The 19,389-nt window shown below is 49.9% G+C and overlaps 2 protein-coding genes across 6 annotated transcripts in view; both read right to left on the bottom strand.

Annotated features, from left to right (window-relative positions):
- CARD10 (caspase recruitment domain family member 10) overlaps positions 1-688 on the bottom strand; it is a 39,595-nt gene extending 38,907 nt beyond the window's left edge. The window contains exon 1 of the mRNA XM_038153624.1: positions 549-688. Coding sequence (XP_038009552.1) covers positions 549-555 — 7 coding nt within the window. The 5' untranslated portion in view covers positions 556-688. The remainder of the gene's footprint in view (positions 1-548) is intronic.
- LGALS2 (galectin 2) lies at positions 666-6,864 on the bottom strand. 5 transcript variants are annotated; one of them, XM_038153635.1, is made up of 5 exons: positions 6,776-6,864; positions 6,518-6,624; positions 2,346-2,428; positions 1,975-2,134; positions 666-856 (listed from the first exon to the last, which is right to left on the bottom strand). In XM_038153635.1, exons 2-5 carry the CDS (start codon positions 6,521-6,523, stop codon positions 710-712), a joined length of 396 nt encoding a protein of 131 aa, XP_038009563.1. In that variant the 5' UTR covers positions 6,524-6,624; positions 6,776-6,864; the 3' UTR covers positions 666-709. The 5 variants fall into 5 exon arrangements, with proteins under 5 accessions (XP_038009563.1, XP_038009562.1, XP_038009560.1 ...); XM_038153634.1 differs by lacking the exon at positions 6,776-6,864 and having other exon boundaries at positions 6,518-6,642; XM_038153632.1 differs by lacking the exons at positions 6,518-6,624; positions 6,776-6,864 and adding an exon at positions 4,850-6,454.
- Between the last annotated feature and the right edge of the window lie 12,525 nt (positions 6,865-19,389).

Below are 19,389 nucleotides of genomic sequence, written 5' to 3'. Positions count from 1 at the left end.
ACACATCACTCTCACTTTTGGGCTGGCAAGATACTTTTCAATTAGAAAAGCAGCATGTAATAATTGGGACTATTTGCCTGTAGTCCTGTGCAAAGAGGTACTGAGCCACATAACTCAGCCCAAATCCCACTGCCTCATTTTCGATGAGTAGGATCCGCTCTGGAAATGTCAGAGTAATGGCTAACCTGACTGGAATGTGCCAGCAGGTAAGTGAGGTGAGGTGGAAGGGAAAGTTGGAGACAGTCCCTTATCTATGGCAGGAATGCTGGCTGGGGGCACACCTGTGCTGTCATCCCCGTGCCACCTTTTAATTATGCACTTTTGTAGCACCTAATGCCACATCAAATGCCACTTCATTTACATTTATGCCTTCCTTCCCATTTCACCATCCCCCCTTCCCAAAAGCTCAGCTGCAGGAAGTAATGGAGCTTTGTGAAAAGATTACACAAGCAATCATATAGTGTCCTCATCCTGGACCCCACCTACAGCCTACTTTGGCCTACCTACTATCCCTTCAACCCCACAGCCTGTTCTGACCTGGAAGGTACCTGGCATTATCCAGCAATGGCTTCTTTCCTATTGGCGGGAGAACCTTGGGCTTTGTCAGTGGCTTGCACAGAGACACAGAGCTGTCACAGAAGACAAAGCAGCTGGAACAAGCAGTCTTCCACTGGCTTGGTTTTTTATTAGAGCTAGGAAGCACTGCCCATCAGCTCAGCTTGAAGGAGATGATCTTCAGGCCTCCCACGATGCTTACGTAGTTGATATTGCGGTAGCCATGCCGGTTGGGGAAGCACACTTCGTGACCATCCGGCAGTTTCACACGGAATTTGTCTGACAGCATTTCAATGAAGAACTGGGAGAAAAAAAGAAAGAATGGCAGGAATTGGGGACAGGGAGGGTATTCAGAGGTCAGCATTTAGGCAAAAGGCCTGGCTGTTACATAAGAGGGTCAGACCTGTCCACTACAACCTTAAGCAAGGTGCTGGGGATTGAGGTGAGGGTGATTCAGGAAATGAGCAGTTGCTATCAAGGGTCTAAGCAGGAATACAGACTATGACTGGGGAGAGGATCTCTCCCAAGGCTGTTTCAGCTACTCAGACTGTAAACTCAGAGCAGCTAAACCCAGGTATGTCTTTACATGTCTTCACAGGGTATATGGAATGTGTACAACCACCATTCTCCTCTGAACAGGGCAGAGTAAACCTGACCCCCAATACCCTCTGCAGCTCACCAGGACTCAGAAAAAAAAAAGCTTTGACATGCACAAGCAGACAGGACAAGAATGCATCACTGGTCATTGAAAACTAAAGGCAATGTTCCCCACTCCCCTCATTACCCCTTCCCCAAGAGCCAGTTCTGTCTGAGGAAACAAGCTTTCTCTCCACAGCTGTAGCAACTGGACTGCTCCTAAATGCAGCCCAGTTAATGACTGGGGACATCACATAAGGTGAGGCAGCAACTAGGACAGCATCCCTGGAAGGAAGAGGGAAAGGACAGATTGACAGCATGGATCCAGGAGTAATTAGGACAGAAGAGTTCAGGGAGAGGTTTTTGGACATTGCTCCAAACTCGGGGTTGCCTTAAAGCCTGTGTTTACATAGGAAGGAGGGAGAGAAATAAGGTAAACAGCAGCAAAACCCTGCTTCTTGGAGACTCCCTTTACTTTCACACATGCCTCAGGTACACTCACCTGCTGGGCAGATGGAGGGGCCAGGAAGCACTTACAAAGCGTGAGACAGACAGGACTCACGTAAAATTCCCAGAAACAGCATTGCAGTTTTGAAAGAGGAGTGGAAATGGAAATCAGGACCAAAAACACAGAAGAGGGGCCATTGCAAGGGAGCAGGAGGTGTTGGTGGGACTGGGAAAACTATGGTATGGGAATCTGCTAACCAGGGGCTTCCCCTCACACCCCATACCGCCCCCCACCCCAACCACACATAACCCGTAACACCATGCTGGCACCCTCACCTTGACAGTGCAGCCCCTGAAGAAAGGCATGTGGCGGTCACGATGTTCTGTCTGCCAGGAATCGGAGCACTTGGAGTTACAGACTATGACAGATTCATTGAAGCGGGGATTGAAGTGAAGTGCCAGATCTCTTGAGCTACAGCCAAGATTGATGCTGAAGCTATAAATGAGCATGAGGAAAGTCATATGCATGGACAGGAGAGGGTCTTGGAAGACTTGAGATCCAACACACATCTCTGCGCCCAGTTCCTCCATCAGTGTTACAGGTGGCATAACAATGTGCTATTTTGTATCTGGCAACCTTGGAAAACCACCTTCCTCTACAGCTCACCTTCAACCCTGGCATGCCAAGGTGGTTTCTTTGTACTTACCCAACAGTATCAGCAGATATTTTGCCCTTCACCTTCAGGATGTTCCCAGGCTTCATATTCAGGTTTAAGATTTCAATATTTCCCTAAGGCAGAGAAAAATAGTCTGTGGGGCTCCTTCAGCCATTCTTCCTGACTTACCACTGCAATTTTGAGAGGGTGCTGCTTGGAGGCAGCCCAGCCAGGAGAACATAAATTGCTCTCAGCTGGTGCTCCTCTCATGACAAAACCCTCCACGCTGCAAGTCTTGTGTGAACTTCTCATTCAGTGAGAGAAGAGTGGGCTGAGTGAAACCCGCAAGAGAGAAGAGACATCAGAGAGAGAGGAAGTGAAAACTGGCTTGTCCTCAGCAGCATGAAGAGAAAGCAGGACAGCAGAGATACAAAGAGGGTTAAAGCAGAGGTATACTGTCCAGGGTTTGGTGGAAAGCCAATGCTGCCCAAGAAATGCAAGTGGTGAGAGTGGCTATGACTTGCCAGTCTCATTCAGCCTTGCTGCGCTGAGGACCCTGGGGGACAGAGGACAGGAGCAGCAGCCCTTACAGGCATTTTCCTCAGAGGGCAGAGTAACCAGGCAGGGAGACACCAGCAGTTTAGCTCAGAAATGCTGGGCACATAGGACCTTACTGCTCTAAACTTCCCTGTGGCTTACACATTAACATGACTCCTGCTTCTGCAAAGCTCCAACGGCTGCTATTAAGCCAGAAGACTTTGATCCTAAGAAAAAACCTCCATATGTACACTTCCTACTATGGATTCCAGCAAATAAAACCAAGTCCCAGCCTCCTTGGTGGGCTCCCAGCGGAAGGACTATGATACAGAGCCCTTAGGGGTGCTACTTTAGACACGAGATAGGACAAACATCTTCCCAGCTGGCCAAGGAGGTGTGACCAGCATGTTCACTTCTTTCCTGTGGGTAACAGCTCATCCAAAAGAACATCCCAGCTCCTTTCTTTTGTAGCATGGCTCCAAAATCCATACCAGCAGACAAAAATGGTCTCCACCATCCTCCCCCACAGTGCTCCGAGGAAGGGCCCAAAGGGGCTTGGAGGAGAGGACAACCAACACATCCCCTCTAGATGGCATGAGTTATGGAGTGTCCTTTGCAGGAGTGACACAGTGGCATCCAAGCTCCTTCCGTTCTTGTGGCTCTAGATTCAGCAGTGTGGATTGCAGTACCCATATGTGGCAGCTCTCTGCAACCTCCCGTCCAAGCCCCATCTAGACCCAAACCTTTTAGCCTGAGGAGCCACACACCAGGGCACATGAGGTTCAACAGTCCCATCCTCCCTAACCCTTAGGTATAGGAATGTTGTCCTCACAGGAGAGTATCACCCCTGCTGTATTCTTCCCAGGTAAGAGCTCAGTAGACAGTGCCCCCTGTTTGTAAGACTCCAAAAGCCAAGTGGAAAAGGGAGACAGAGGAGGAGGTCAAGGCTCAGGAGATCAGTTGTCCCTCAGTCCCCCTCCCAAGCCCTACAGAGAGCACCTGAGTGCTCCTGCTGCTGCACAGACTTCTACCCTTCCCTAAAACATTCTGAAGAAAGGAGAAGCTGATAAGCACTGCTTCCCTGGAGGTGTTTCCCACAAGCAAGGGGTCATAAAGTAGCAGGCTTGGGAAATTTGTTTACTGTGGAGGACACTGAAACTGTTGGTGAAACCTCCAGGGCTGAGCATGGAACCAGCAGGAACCAGTGCTGGGGATAGCGTTTTCTGGCATCGGGTCTCTTTCCCATCACACTGCTGTGTCCACAGCACACCTGTACACACCTTCATATCTCACTGCTGCCCTGCAGCCATCCCAGGGATAATACAGAGCCCCGGGTCCCCTTCTCAAATATTGGAGCAAAACTGAATGGCTGGTTAAATTGCACAGTAACTCGCTGTTTATCTGGGGAGTAAGGATTTGCTGTCTGAATTGTATACTGGGTATTCCAGTCTTAGTAAATATACCCATGAGAAGGGGGTCTTCTACAGACTTAGGCAAAAGCAAACAAGCAGTAATTGCTTGTTTTCATTAAGTATAAATATATTAAACCAAGGCATATCTTTCCAACACAGTTTATAAATGCCATACTTGTTAACCTTCATTACTTGGTTAAATTTGTAAACAAAACTTAGAGATACATACACAAATTAAACCCCCCCAAAACATTGTACACAGAAAAGCTAAAAACCCTGGTGGATGCCTAAAGTTGAAATAGGAGAACCCTCAGCTCTAGGTGCAGTTTCTAATATGCAGGATTCCTATAACCTGGAAAAACCATAAAATGGAATCGCTCAGTTTCTGTCTAACCAGTGCACAGTGGGTTAACAGCAGGGCATTATCCATCTGACAATAATTTGATGGATTTTTCCAGAACTATCTTTCACTTCCTAAGAGTAACACAGAAAATTTTAGCTCTGTCACCACCCTATCAATACCTGCAGCAGTGGGTATTGTTAATTGAATCAAGTCTTGGTTTAGATTTTGGCTTTGCTGTGCTGGAATAAATTTGACAGACTCACCAGGGGGTTCAGGTGGCTTCCCAGAGGTTGCTCCAACCCGTCCCATATGGCACTCATATCTCCCTATTTCCTGGGAGAATTCATACCAGGTAGGTATGTGAATTTGGTCTATAGGTGGTTGTACCACTGCTGCAGTAATAATCATGGTGCCATCTATTTGTATGTGAATTGGGCATTTGATACAGACATTTTCAGCCTATCTGGAGGGCCACGAAGGGGAGGAGTTAATAGGGCTGGGTTGACAGAAGCTACCGTCAGGACTCGCCTTCACTGATGTCTTTCATACATTGCTTAAATACACACTGCCTTTGCACAGAGGCTGCCAGATCTGAGAATCCTGTTGCTTTAAACAGCAGCAGGCTTTCCTGTGTCCTGTGGGTCTATGTCCCCAGCCCAGTAGGCAGCTCAGGTAGTCAATGAGTAGTTATGGTTACCTGGGGTACTAGTTAAAAATACTCAATGTCACCAGAATCTTTCTGCCTCTTCCTCACTCAGCAAGATCTGATCTCTGTCCATAAGGGAAACTTGTATTCAGTTTCGTATTCCCCTGAACACCTAGACTGTTCTTCCAGCAATGTATCTTACTCTGCAAGGAACAGTAGTGTGGGTTTTGTCCACGTCCCTCAACCATAGTTTCAGTTTCAATTAAAGGCTGAACTTTTACTGCTTTTGGGGTAGGGTGAGAGTCTGCCTCTAAATCATCATCATTGTACCAAATGTCCCCATCCCGTGTTTCAAGATCCTCACAATATACCACCCCACAGATGTGCTGGACTGAATTAGAGGATGATTCATGTGAGATTTTATAAAGTAATTTACCTAGATTTTACTGCATTTGTTTTTTTCATATTTCAGCTTCAGTAGTTTCTCTAATTGCTCATTTTTATTTAAAAGACAATTTCTCCTGTGCCCCTTTCTCAAAAGACAATGCTGTTCTAAGAACCTCATTTTCTGACTTCAAACTCATAAATTTTATATCTGCAACCCTTTCCAGGTGGCAGGGAGCTTTTGATTTTTGCATGCAAGATAAACAACCTCCCAAAACTGCCCAAATAACTTATCTTCTTACCTTTCATGGGCAACCTACCTTTTCCTCATCCCATTTTTCATTCGACCTGCAAACTAGTAATGTGGTCAGCTATTGCCTGTACATTATCACAATTAGATTATGCCCATTCCAACCCTGGAGGAGAGAGGCAACTATCAAACTTCTCTAGGAGAAAGTAAAACTTCAGCTTTACACTGGTCACCCTTGAAAACCATTTTTCCTTCGGTCTCCCTCAGAGGGAGACAACCTGGGCACACCAGGCCCAGGTTAAATTTCGTTAAATTTCTCCACGTTAAATGAGGAGAAAGCTGTCACCCACAGAGGGACAGTAAAAGTAACAGTAAAGGCTTGTCAGTCTCCCTCAGAGGGTCAATCTCCCACGAGGTGAGAAGAACAGTAAAAGTTCAGAACTGTTGAACGGCACTTTGGGCCAGAAAATGGTGATGCCAATTAAAATGTTACAATTCACTGTTGAAGTCATCTGCCCAAATTAAGGTGAAAAGGAGACTAAATGCTAGTTTAACAATGCCGACTTTGTTTTACAAAATTAATCTTATATGGAAAAGAGGGGGGGGAAGGGGGGGAGAAGAAGTGAGGTAGAGCAAGTAGAAGGTAGTCACCTCCATGGATCTAGCAGCCTCCTGTGGGTGCTTCTGTGCCTTGGGCTTCTTGATGGTGGGGCTCTCATCCAGTTCACTTTATTTCCTGAATAATTCTTATGCAGTCCCTTATTTGGGTAAAAAGCAGAAGTAGAAGTGACTTTCAGTTCCACATTAGCACGTGAGGCAAGAGTAGGCATGGTTCTGCCATTGCGCATACTCAGATCTTAATTTGATGGTCACCAGGGGTCTGTTCTGGGGCTTGTGTGAGACAAGTACCTCAAAAAAACAAGTGTCCTCTTTGTGACCTCACTTCTAGCACTTGCACAGTAGTTCACTTCTTATCCAACACACCACAGTTGAACTTTGACCTGAACAGTTTTGGTTCAGTTGAACTGAACCGAAACTGAAACATTGCTTCCTTCATGGGTTGTGCATAGGCACTCGTGACTTTTTTCTGCAACAAGTTCACCACCAAGCCCTTGTTTAAGGCATATACTGCAAATTACTAACCCTTTCCTTACAGCTGCCTGAGAGGGAGAGCAGTGTGTGTCTCCTACTCTGTCCAGTTCTGGGCTCCTCAGCAGTACAAGGGAGCCATGGAGCTCCTGGAGTGGGTCCAGCAGAGAGCTACGGAGAGCATAGAGGGACTGAAGAATCTCTCTTATGAGGAAAGGCTGAAGGAGCTGGGCCTGTTCAGCCTCAAAAAGAGACAAGTGAGAAGGGACCTCACCAACATCTATCAGTATCTGAAGGGAGGGTGTCAGAAGGATGGAGCCAGGCTCTTCTCAATGGTGCCAAGCAATAGGACAAGAGGCAACAGGCAGAAACTGATTCACAGGAAGTTCCACCTGAACGTGAGGAAGTGCAGGTGACTGCACAGTGGAACAGACTGCTCAGAGAGGTTGTGGAGTCTCCCTCACTGGAGATATTCCAGAACCACCAGTATGCAATCCTGTGCAATGTGCTCTGGGATGATCCCGCTAGAGCAGGGAGGTTAGGCAAGGAGGAGATGACCCCCTGTGGGCCCTTCCAACCTGACCCATTCTGTGATTCTGTCTGAGGGATGAGTAAAACTCCCTATGCGTAGAGTTGAGTGCAGAGCCACAAGTACCACGGATACAAGAATATGCAGAGAGGGAGATGAGCAGGAAAGAGGCACGAGCTGCTCAGAGAGGGGCCATGAGATTTTATCAAAATAACATTTACCCCCTCCTACAATGCTCAGCAGGGGCGTTCACCCCCTTTTATTTGCCACTGGGAACAATAGTGGGAAACCAGGCAGCAACTCTGCCAGCACTGGCGACTTCCTTCGTCTGCAGAGCTGAACCTCCATATGGTCAGACACCAGCCCTGTGCAGAGGGTCTCCCTCATGCGGGGGTATGTGCTCCCCACATCAGAAGGGGATGAGGCTTTAGGGACCCCAGAAGAGTCAAAATTCTCCACTGCAGTTGGAGAATCTTGGAGATGGTGATTGGGATGATAAACGGGGGGTGACAGGGGCAGGTTGATACTTCCCTGCTGAGACTGCAAAGCAGAAAGCCTGGGGAAACAATGATAGCATGGGAATGTAAATCCCAAAGAAAGAGGAAATCCGGCTAAAGAGCATCTGCAAAAGAGGTGGAGGATCTGTGCAGTAAGGAAAACATAAACAATAGCTGTGGAAGCTGGCAGCCACTGGTGCAAAGGATCCAGGAACCCTTCACTCCCCAGAGAGGTGATCCTATAATAGGATACCTGATTGGGAGTACCCCTCCAGGGCCCCCTAGATTTTTACCCAGAACAGAGGGCAGTTGGCTTGTACTGGTATGGGACACCCATGTTCACATCTTTGTGACCAGAGGAGCATTTGCTGCATTCCCAGAGGGACAGCAAAGACCCAACAGGCCTTGGTGTGAGGGTGGGAGCCACATGCAACCCAAGGGCAAGGCAAACTTCCAACAGGGAGCAGGCAGGCCTGCAATTTTGTATGGAGAAAACAAAATAACCCCAAACATATTTTAAGAAGGGAAGAGCCTAATGCAAGCATGTTGGCGTTCAGCCAGAAGGATGGGAGGGCAGGTCCTGTGCAGAGGGCTTTCACCCCATAAAATACAGCAGCTCTATTTGCAGAGGTCCCACATGGTAAATTTTGGGGTCAACAATCCTTCTCAGCCTTCCTGCCAGTCCTGAGGTGATTTCAGGCCACCAGGAGCACCAACGGGATCGCAGGACCCTGGGTGCCTCCAGACAGCAGCACCTGATGTACCATAGCCTAGAGCTGCCACCTCAACCACAGGGCACCCACACAGCTGTTGAGAACAGACTGAATGCCACCCTCCCCAGCAGGCTGCCAAGATCCTCAGCAGCATCGTTGCTGGCAGCAGTGTTTATTTTGTTTTCTTATTTGGGCAGGAGATAAGCCAGCTAGGTGCGAAGCCCTGAGGAAAACCACAGACTTCCCCACTTCCCAGCCAAGGGAGATTCAGTGGTTAGAGGATTCTCTGGGCCTTCCGTGGCAGAGACAGCCCCCAGAATCCGCACCAACATGCCAAAATCATCCCCACTGTCTCTCTCAACAGTATTCTGAGGAAGGGCTACAAGGGGCTCAGAGGAGAGGTCAGCCAACACATCCTCTGTAGACAATGTGAGCCATGAACAGTCCCCTGCAGGACTGACATAGGTCACCACCAGAGATAACGCTCAATCCAGAAGGCATCAGGAAGATAGAGGAAGGCAAAGCAGCCTTGCTAGGTGCATGGATGCATGTGCCACTGTCCCCACATCAACCCAAGCTCTGCAAGAAGAGGGCAGAGATCCCTTTAGCACCCTCATGAAAGGCTTGGTGCTAACTAGGCACCAAAGAAGTGGCACTGGAGAATGGCACTGCAGCGTGGATAAGGTACCTGTCCCATATTGCAATCCAGGCACCAGGCATCAGTGTCTGCTCAATGCAAAAGGAGCTGGAGACATGAACCACGCATTCTTTCTCAGAGTAGCAGCTGCTTACTCTGCTATTATTTCCTACTGCTTCATATAATTTGTACTCCACAGCAAGCTATTGTCCCTTTCCACTGGCTATTTATTTCCTTGAATAGCCTCTGGGGAAAGATTTCAGTGCGGGAGTAAAGAAAAAAGAAAAACTCCATGCAATAAATCTCAAGCAGTGACCTGATTTAAACTGTTTTCTCTGACCTCATCTGGGCCCTGGTTGCGGTTCCTCATGGCAGTTGTGATTAAGGCCTGTCTCTGCTTTGATTTCCTCCCTTCATTAAGCCTAGGGGGGAATGACCCCTGCCTTAGAGGGCTGTGGGGTAGATTTTCAGAGGCCAGGGCTCAGGATACAACTGAGCAGAAGCTTCCACCACCTCCTAATGGAGATGTTCAGCCCTCCACCTGCCAGTACAGAAATTCCTGAATGGGACTAGCTTGCCCTTTAGTCAAGAGGTGTTGGTTGGTCTCTCAGCAGAGTGCTGCAACCTACACCTAACTGATCCCTGAGCTCTGAAAGTCAGCCAGCTTCCTAATGGAGGAGGACCGAAAGAACAAAGTGTACTTACCTCAGCCAAACACTGAGGTAAGCAAGAAACTGGGTAAGCAGGTCTGTGGATCTCAAGAGTGTTTACTGGAGAGAATTGTCCAGGAGATGCAGGAGAAGCCAAAGCAAGGATAAGCACAAGAAAAAGTGCCCAAGAGCACCAAGTTTCTGCCTAAGATGTTACCAGAGTGGGAGGGCTCCTTTAGAGAAAGCACTGGTCTCCACATTCAGATCAAGTAAAATATGAAGAAACAAAGGACTAGAGGGTAATCTCCTGCCACCCCTCCTGCCTCAGCTCCTTCACAGTGCATCATCCAGAGCACCTGTGGAAACTACAGAAGTAGCATCCATGATCTAAACTGGAGGGCAAGACATTAGAGGCCATCAGCATCTAGTAGTTTCTCCACGAACATCACACCCCTTCAGCTGTAGGGTGCAATTTCTCTTCCTGAGGAAGTGGGGGAAAAGAAGGAAGGACAAAGAGAGCTAAAGAACTATAATGTGGGGGAAATCCCACACCTTTCTTCAGGGCTAGGGGCAGCAGTGAGAAAGGGAATCTGCATCAAGCAGTGGAGCAGATCAAGAGCACAGGGAACAAGTACAGCCTCAAACTCCACCTCTCTCCATCCTCTGTCAGAAGGGCAGTGGTGCCACAGTGGCTGGCATCTCCCATCTCCATGGGGGAGCTCAAGTGTGCTCTGATGGATGGTTTCCAAGTTATGTCCTCGAACCTTTGCAGGTAATGTCTGTCTCAGGCAGCTCTGAAGTCTGTAGAAACATTTCTGTGTGGCTTGAGCTGTGCAGAGGGAAGAGCAGAAAGGCGGTTCATTTGCAAGGAAGTTGGTTGATAAGGGGTCGCTTTTATCAACCCAAGCAGCCAGATGAGTCATGTCTTCTGGATCCCCAGGCTGAGGGGCAGGAGAATGAACACAACCGGCAGAGGGTGGAGAAGGGAGGTCAGAGGACTGATGGCATGCCACCCAGTTCAATTTCCAGACTTCATTTCTCCAATTCTTTCACTCATAGGTGCATGCCAAGAATGCAGGTTGTGGGAAAGGCTTTCAACAAAAGCATGCCTGGAGATAATAATTCACTTGTGTTGAAAGCTTCCCTACTGGAAAAGAGAAGGTGTATAGAAAGCTCACAACTTCTCTCTCTCTGGGACTTTTGGGATCACGCAGCTTTACCCACATCTTGTTGATGAGATATTATTAGCTTAATGGGAGAAGGATCTTCCAAAGAGCACTCCACAAAGAATCAGCTTCATGAGGTCTTATGGCCTCCTTGCATCTTCCACCAAAAGATTATCATCTACAACAGTTTTACCTTACCATTGAGCAAAGAAGATGGCAGGTCCCTAACAAGAGGAAATTGAGGCACAGACACCCAAGTTCACCTCTGAAATCAACTCCTCCTTTTGGATTCTCATCCTTAAGTTTTCATGGCCAAAAAATCAAATCAAATAAAATCAAACCATTTTGCAAACCTGTGCAAAAAGCTAAAAGGCAGCTGTGCTCCCCCAGCTGATACCGCTGGAGTATCAAAGATGCTGATCTCTCATCACACTATCTACTATCAGCAGGAGGTACTGAGGCATTCAGTGCCTCTGGAAAAAGTCTGGATCCATCCCTTGGGTGGATCCAATTAAGTCTGAAAACCAGAGGCATTCAAAGAACAGAAGTCTTCCTGCAGTGGAAGCCATGGCACTTCCAAGATGCCCCAAGCTCAATTTCATTGAGTTCAAGGGGACCATTTCCCACAACAGAGACAGCATGAGACCAGCTGGCTGGAACTAGAACAAGCAAAAAAGAAAAGCAGCATTGCACCATTATACAAAAGGTCCTTGGGGACCTTCCTCCACAGACCAGCCATGTTGGATTCAACCCCACAGCACAGCATGGGCAAGAAGTGAGAGTGACTGCCGAGCCTCCATCCCGCGCAGGGACTACGAGGCTGTAGGACTTGCTTTCAGAGTGTTTCTCACGGCTTCCTGCGCTGAGCCCGGGCAGGTTGGACGACTCTTGAGGACTTGCAGGAATCTTTCAGACAAGCACAATCCATCTGAGTCACAAGCAGGAGGCACAATGCCAATGGTGGCTCATCCACTGGAAAAAAAAAAAAAAAAAAAAGAGAGAGAGAAAGAAATGCTAAGGGAGAAATAGCAAGTTTTGAAAAGCCACAAGAATTAACAGCTCATAGGCTGGAAAGAAGGGGAGCCAAAAAAAAAAAGTCTGTTCTCCCATGCTCACGTCACTAGAGCAAGTATCCTTCATCTCCACTGGGAAGCAGCAAGCCACCTTACCACACATCAGCTTTGAGAGCATCTGAAGGGGCAACCCACCCTGGACCTAAGGCCATGACTGAGGTCTGCAAAGAAAGGGGTTGTCAAGTCAAAACTATCTATTGCTGAAAAATCAGCTTGAACAAACTCCCTTTGATGGCACTGCAAAATGAAACAGTAAAAACCAAACCAGATGAACATCAGAAAGAAAAGCTGCCAAAAAAAAGGGAGTCCAAATCCCCAAATGACTGACTCAGTGCAGGAAATGGGCATCTGAAGGAGATCTAAGAAAAGATCAGGCCCACACAAATTACTCTCCATATTCCTCTTTTCCCACTTTCCAGACGGAAGGGCACCAGAAATACCTATGGACCTTCAGAGTGAGACACAGGGAAAGAGCTGGGCCACAGCACTGCCCCGAGGTACTCCATCTCCACAAGATGCTCCAGGGAGCAGGGCAGTGACTGCTTTGCATTGATGGGACACCTAGTCTCCCTTTCCAGCACTACACTGGGCACTAAGGGACACCCTGTCCCATACAGCAATCCTGTCCCTTCTCTGGACTGCACCCATGAGCCTCTACTCTTGTTTCTGACCCATGTAGCCAGTAGTACATAAGCCCTCACTTGAGCACAGTGGATGTTTATTTTGCATTCCCAGCAGTTATGCCAAGCTCTTTGTTCTCTCTGGCTGTCTTTCCCTTCCTTCCAGTTTGTGCCTTTTCCTGCTGTCCTTTTTTTCCTTACCACTGGCAACACGCAGGGGCCAGAACCTGGCTGCGTCTCTCTAGCTGCCCCCAATTTTCTTTGTGCTGCTCCCCTCCCGGAGAGCCCCCAGCAGCAAAACAAACACCAGGCTTTAATTGCAGTCAGATTCCTGAACAGAGGATGCTTGCTCCAGAGAGGGGAAAAGAGTATTTGAAGCTAAATGCCTTCAATGCGACTCACCCCAGACTAATCTTATCATATCCCAGGCTGAATAGCCGTTGCCAACAAACAGACTCAAACAGACTTCCCAGGCTGGGAGATCTGATAAGCACAATGTGAGGACAGGTGGCTGGACTGCCAGGCAAGTTCCCATCTGCACGAAGATATCTTATCTCTTCTGTCAAGATGGGACACACATCCACACAGCAGGGAAAAGCTAGTGGAGACCTGCTTTCTGGTCCTGAACGTGCACGTAGCACTGCTTACAACACCATCCCTGAGGAACATCTCTATTATTCACTCAGCCTCATTAGGAAAGGGATGGGAATCTTTCCTAAACATCTTTGTCAGAGACACAGCTTCCCTGAGAGCTGGCTCAGGATGAGTGTCTCGCACTAGCTCTGGACACTGGCAGGAGAAGCACAGCAGTCAGAGGGAAGAAGTCTCATAGCCCACTCTTGAACCATGCCATGACACCACAGCTTTTAACCCTATCAAATCCCAGCACACAGCACACTCCTGAAATTTGGCTGGAGCACCACTGCTGGGAGCCAGGCTACTCCAGATGCAAAGCTGCTCTGTTCAAGGAGGAGCAACCTCTGTGGAAAGAGGAACAGCCTCTGCTAGGAACATCTCCCCCCCTCCAAGATGAGGGGGCTTGGCTTGCACATGAGGGACAACAAAAGTGCAGTATGGTTGCAGCAAGATCCAGAACGTGGACACTGCCTTTGAAAAGCCTGCGGAGCTGAGGGGAACAGTGAGTTTCTTGAACAAAGCCCCTCCAAGTGGAGACAAGGCAGAGGCTGGTCAAATGCACCTGCTCCTTCTTCTGGCTGGGGGACACGTCTGTCAGCAGCACATTAAATGGGGGATACATGAGCTCTGCCCCTGTTCTGCTTCCTGACTGAGCTCCCAAACCTGATGTGACTTGGGGTGGCAGGGGAAATAGGACACAGATGTGTGTGCATGGGAAGTTCTTGCATGTGCTCCATGGGCTCCTTGTTCTGCCGGCTGCAGGTAGGAGAGCCAGAGGGGCAAATTCCACGTGTTTGTGTGCCCAGGCCTGTCTGATCCCTGCATCCAGGAACAGACCCCCACACTGACCTCATTTGCTTGGGCAACATTTTCTCCTAATATCTCACCCACCCCACATGACAGAAGGTCAAATGCAGCCAATAATGCATAGCATGGAGTATTGGACACTGAGTCACAACCCACAGTTCAGCCATACCCAGCAGACAGAGCATTTCCCAGTTTCAGTCTGGCACACACAGCTCCATCCCACACACTCACCCACGACCTGTTGCATGACACTCCCCAATCTTCGACGAGGAAAACACTGGAAAATAAGAGGATTAATATACAGGCTGCAGGTGACTGCACTTCAAAAACCTGCCTTCTGAAGGACCTGGGCTTACAGGGTGCAGCTGTTTCACCCTTGGCCCCGAAAGCCAAGGAGCAGAACACAGCTCCCATCCATGGGGTTAAAAGCATGGCAACAAGGCTCTGTTGGGAGCAGTCCCCAGCCCACCCTGTCCTCCAGCCGTGCCTGAGTACTGTGGCACTGCTCAAAACCAAGGCAGGGGGATTGCTAACTACTGCACGGCATTAGCCATCATCCTGAGGCAATGCTCAGGCCCAGCCCTGCTCCTGTTGCACCTACTAAAACAGATGAAGCCAGAGGGACTAGAAAGGAGCCTATGAAAAGCCAGGTCCACCCTTGGGTAATCTGCGTATGCAGACTCAGCGTCTCCCTCCCCCTCCTCTTGGGTCACAGCTTTCTTTTAATTCCTAGCTCCACGTCCACCATGCCCCAGCACTGGGATCGCTCTGCCCTGCTGCTCCTCACCATCACCAGCAGCGGGGCAGAAGCTGGCTGTAGTGCCAGGTGGCAGAGACTGAGCAGCCAGGAGGGAGGGCACCGCCGGACTGCCTCCTCCCGCTGTTTCACAGCCCGGACTTCAGCCAGCACTGGAGTTTCCTAGGGAACCTGAGGCAGCTGCAGCCAAAACTAGATTGCTGGCAATGGGGGATTTTCAAGCCTGGGCCAAAACCCATCTATTCAAGCTCATCGTGCCACACTTGAGCCAGCTGCACAGCCGAATACACGTGCATTCAGCACTGGGGCACTCTGCAGCGGGAAAGCCTCCTCCCTGAGCCGCGCTGGAAAAGAGGCGCTGCACACGACTGATCTCTGAGCTCCCGGGCGGCTGCCACATTAAACATCCCCAGCAAACCTTTCACTAAGCCGCACTTCGTTGTCGCCGCAATGCGGGGATGCGTTCATCATTCGGGCTTGGGGATTTGCTGCAGCTGGGCTCCCCCATTTGCTTCAGGACGCCTAGCTTTATGCTGCCAATTTCTGCTCAGGTCACGCTTGGGTGCCGGTGAAAAATGCCTTTGCAATAACGTTTGTCTCCTTCTCCCTCCCGCTGTTCTTCAGAGACAAACTGTATCTCAGCTAAATCCAGGCTCTTGAACTACTTTTCTGCCCCCAGTATTTGTGCTCTCTAATCATGCCCCTTCCACCTGCCAGCTGCAACTCTGCAAGCAAGGAGTAAAGCAAGAATGGGTGAATCTGTTCACGTTTTCCAGTGCCTCTGCCGACTCCTGAGCAGCGAGTGCACAGTATTGGTCATGGATCTGTTCCAGTCTGGAGCTGATGTCATCAGCAATGCTGTGAATGACTCCATCGAGGCTCCCCCTTGCGGGCTCAGGCCCCTCAGTGCTCACTTCAGCCCCATAAATCCAAAGCAGCTCGCTCTAACCTGGCAGGTCGTCCTCTCCTTGTTCAGCTTCCAGTTACAAAACCTACCAGCCCCCAGGCCACAGCTATAGCGAGGGCTTCCGTCCCATCAGTTTTATTTCATCTTTGCTTGCTGCAGATACGGCTCCTCAGCAGCAAGAGCATTCCCTTATTCTCAGAGCACACCCCAAATGGCCCGGACTTTGTTGGAAAGAAGATATCAGCATCAGCAAACCCACTTGAGCCTTCCCCAGGGTGTAGAGACAGTTTCACTCCCCACACTGTACAGAAATGCGCTGCTGCCTGCCCAGTCAAGGAATCAAGACATCCCTTGGGCTGGGAAGCAAAGCTTGAACACAAGGAAACAGGGAGCTGCACAGCTCACCTCTAACTCTGGTATTTGCTTCTCTCACTTGTCTCGCTGAGCCAGTTGCTCTAATGACAGAACCAACGTGGAAAGGAAAATTGGTGTACAGAGGTCAAGGCAGTTCCCCAAAGGAAGAAAATGAAATTGTACCCCCATGCTGACAACCAGGGAAACTGAGGCAGCAAGATTAGCTGAGTATTTCCCTGGGTCTTGCTTCAAGACATGCTTAATTGCAGAGATCTAGCCAGCAGGTTTTCTGATCCCTTATGCAGCATCCTGTTTCCTCATTCTGCTCCTGTAGCTGCAGAAGGATGCCTTTGATCACCGGGGACAGGTCTTCCTACAGCTGAAAGGGAAACTGCTGAAAGAAATGGAAGGGAGCAATCCTGGTAGATGATTGCATACAAGAAAGTGCTGCATATGAAAGGGAAGGAGACATTTCCTATTAGATTAAAGGAGCTCAAACCTGCTCTCCCTCTAGAGAAGTATGCAACTCTATACTTGCCTCTCTAATTGCAACCCTCTGCTGGGAAAGGTGCTTAAAAGTATTGCAAAAGGAAGGAGATTAGCCAAGGTCAGGGCTGCAAATCCAGAGGACTGTGTAAAGAGGTGCATGGTCCAAGGTGATGTCAGGAGAGGTGCTGCCTGCTTGTTCCAAGAGAAAGGAGCAGAGTGAAAACTGAGCCAAGCCCCCAGGAACTGGCTGCTGAAGTCAGCCCAGAGCAGGAAAACAAACAAACAAACACAAAAAATAAGTAACAAAAGATCACAGTACCAAACTCCAGGAAAGTGAAAGGTCTCTGGCAGAACACCTTGCCAAAGAAAGAGGAATCTGATGGGGAAAGGGAAGCTCATGTCCTGGACCAGAGCTGATGACCCAGGAGGAAGCACACACACAAGCACATCTGAAAAACATCGCAGGGTTCGCATAAACGCACACGGCAGAGAAACTAAACAAACATTGGGACAGAGATGGGTGACAGGGTGGTTCTGGCCGGCAGAAGACGACCTGGCAGGTGGAAAACCCTTCTCCCAGGCGGACCGGCCACTCCTCTGAGGCCTTTCCTTCCCAATGGAGAAGGGCTTGGCTTGTTCGGGATTCACCTCGAGTGCGCAAGCAGCAGGAGCGTTGGCTGAGCCCGGGCTGCTCAGGCAAGCGCTCCCCTGCCTGCGGGTGCCCTCTGCGGGCGGTGCCGCGGAGCCTGGCAACCACGGACTGCACCCCTGGCCGAACCTGGGACCGCACACACCCCTGGCCGAACCTGGGACCGCACACACCCCTGGCCCAGCACAGGGCCATACTCTGACCCCGTGAGACGTGCTCATCCCGGCCTCTGGCTTGCACGCCACCACGTTCCTCCGCAACTGGCTGCAAGCTAATTATAGCTCCAGTACTTTTCCTCTGGAGCAGTGTTAATTACAACTTGGAGCGCCTCACTCCGTCCAAACCTAGCTGAAAATTCCAGCTGTCGGTAAAAATATATCGAGGGGTTGTTCCTCACACATCATCTAGCCGCTCTTACAGGGAGCAAAGATTCTCATTCCGATCTCTTTTTCCATTGGCTGCACTTTGAGTCCCTGCTACATGGAAAGCAGATGTAGCAAAGGGGAAAGAGAGTCGTAAATCTGTGAGAAATAACAGCAAGGTCGCCGCTGACAGGACTGTTACGCACGAGTTCACTCGCCATTGTTTGCAACCAGCCGAAAAGAGGTGCAGCCTTCCTCTCATCCTGGACTTGCTAACCACTGGGTGTTGCCAAAGACAGGAAAACAAACACGCTTGAGACTCAGACGGACCGAAACTGGAGCAAAAGGGGGCTGTGTAAAACACCAGCCTGCGAAACCTCTCATTCAGAGGCATCGCTGTGGGGGATGGAGCGGTGCGTGCCTTCTATGCAGATCGTACATGACCTGGAGGGCTCCTAGAGATGACTTCAGGATTCTCAGAAAAAATCAAAGGAATAGTGACAGGCAGGGCTGACTCATGAGATTAAAATAATCTGCGTAAAACGTGCCTGAACACAGTAATAGGAAGGATGTTGCAATTTTCTATGAAAAGCACTTTAAAAGGGCTTTGTGATGCAAGGCAGTAACAGTTAAAAAAAGAACTACATTCAGGCGCCAAAAAGTGCTTTTTAATGGCCAAAAAGCCCTTACCAAAACAATGGCCATCCATCAGGAAAAGCCATTAGTGGTCACAACAGGGCAGTTCCCTCGTCAGCCGTGGGATTAGCGCTGTAAATGAGTAAGCCAGCCCCGCAGCGCCGGGCTCAGTCGCACATCGGAGTGTGCACGTCGGGGGCCGCAGCGCCGAACGGGCCGCACTGCGCTCCCATGGCCGCGCCTCGGGCCCGCCCCAGCCCCAGAGCCCGCCGCCGACACCCTCAGCGGGCACCCTCACACAGGCAGGCGCTCCCCAGAGCTCCCGAGGCCGCTGGGGATCTGAAAAGCAGGAAAGCAAACTGCACAAGAGCGAGCCGGGGAGAAGCCGTGCCGCTCCTGCCAGGATCCCTGGCGCACAGAGGAAACAGGCGCTGTTCGGTGCCACGGTCGGCCGGCCTGGATCACCAGAGGCACGTGGAAAGCGGGGACAAACGGAGATTGTTTTGCTGAACGCTCCGGCGGTTTCTGGAGCATCACCAACCACCCCCGCCCGCCCCACACGCTGCTCGGCCAGGCAGAAGGGCCAGGCCAGGCGCTGCCAGAAGATCAGCTGCTATTTAAAGTATAGTGCAGGGGACCGCACGGGCTGCAATTTATATTTATATTTATATTTTTATTTTTATTTTTATTTTATTTTTATTTTTATTTTTATTTATTTATTACTGGCCCACACCCGACCCCGGCTCGACCGCTGGGCGCGCACCGCGCAGGCGCCGCGCGCGGCGGGCCCGTGTCCTTTCAAAGGACACGCCGCTGGCCGCCCGCCGGAAGTGCCCGTTCTCCATGCCGGAAGTGGCTTCACCTGCCAGTAACGCGGCTTCTTCCGGGAGGGGCCGGCTGGCCCGGTTTCCGCGCGGCCGCTGCTTTCCGGCGCCCCGCCCCGCCCCGCGCT

This window comes from Motacilla alba, chromosome 1A, assembly GCF_015832195.1.
Source record: "Motacilla alba alba isolate MOTALB_02 chromosome 1A, Motacilla_alba_V1.0_pri, whole genome shotgun sequence".
NCBI classification, from domain to species: Eukaryota; Metazoa; Chordata; class Aves; order Passeriformes; family Motacillidae; genus Motacilla; species Motacilla alba.
Note: the sequence above shows the minus strand (reverse complement) of the source record. Positions and strands in the feature narration are given on the sequence as shown.

Coding starts and splice junctions, on each gene's coding strand:
- LGALS2 (XM_038153632.1), bottom strand. CDS start 4,906: ATGAGTGCCATATGGGACGGGTTGGAGCAACCTCTGGGAAGCCACCTG. Junction 2,429..4,849: donor GAAGCCACCTGAACCCCCTG/GTGAGTCTGTCA, acceptor TCTCTGCCTTAG/GGAAATATTGAAATCTTAAA. Junction 857..1,974: donor TCAGGGGCTGCACTGTCAAG/GTGAGGGTGCCA, acceptor TTTTTCTCCCAG/TTCTTCATTGAAATGCTGTC.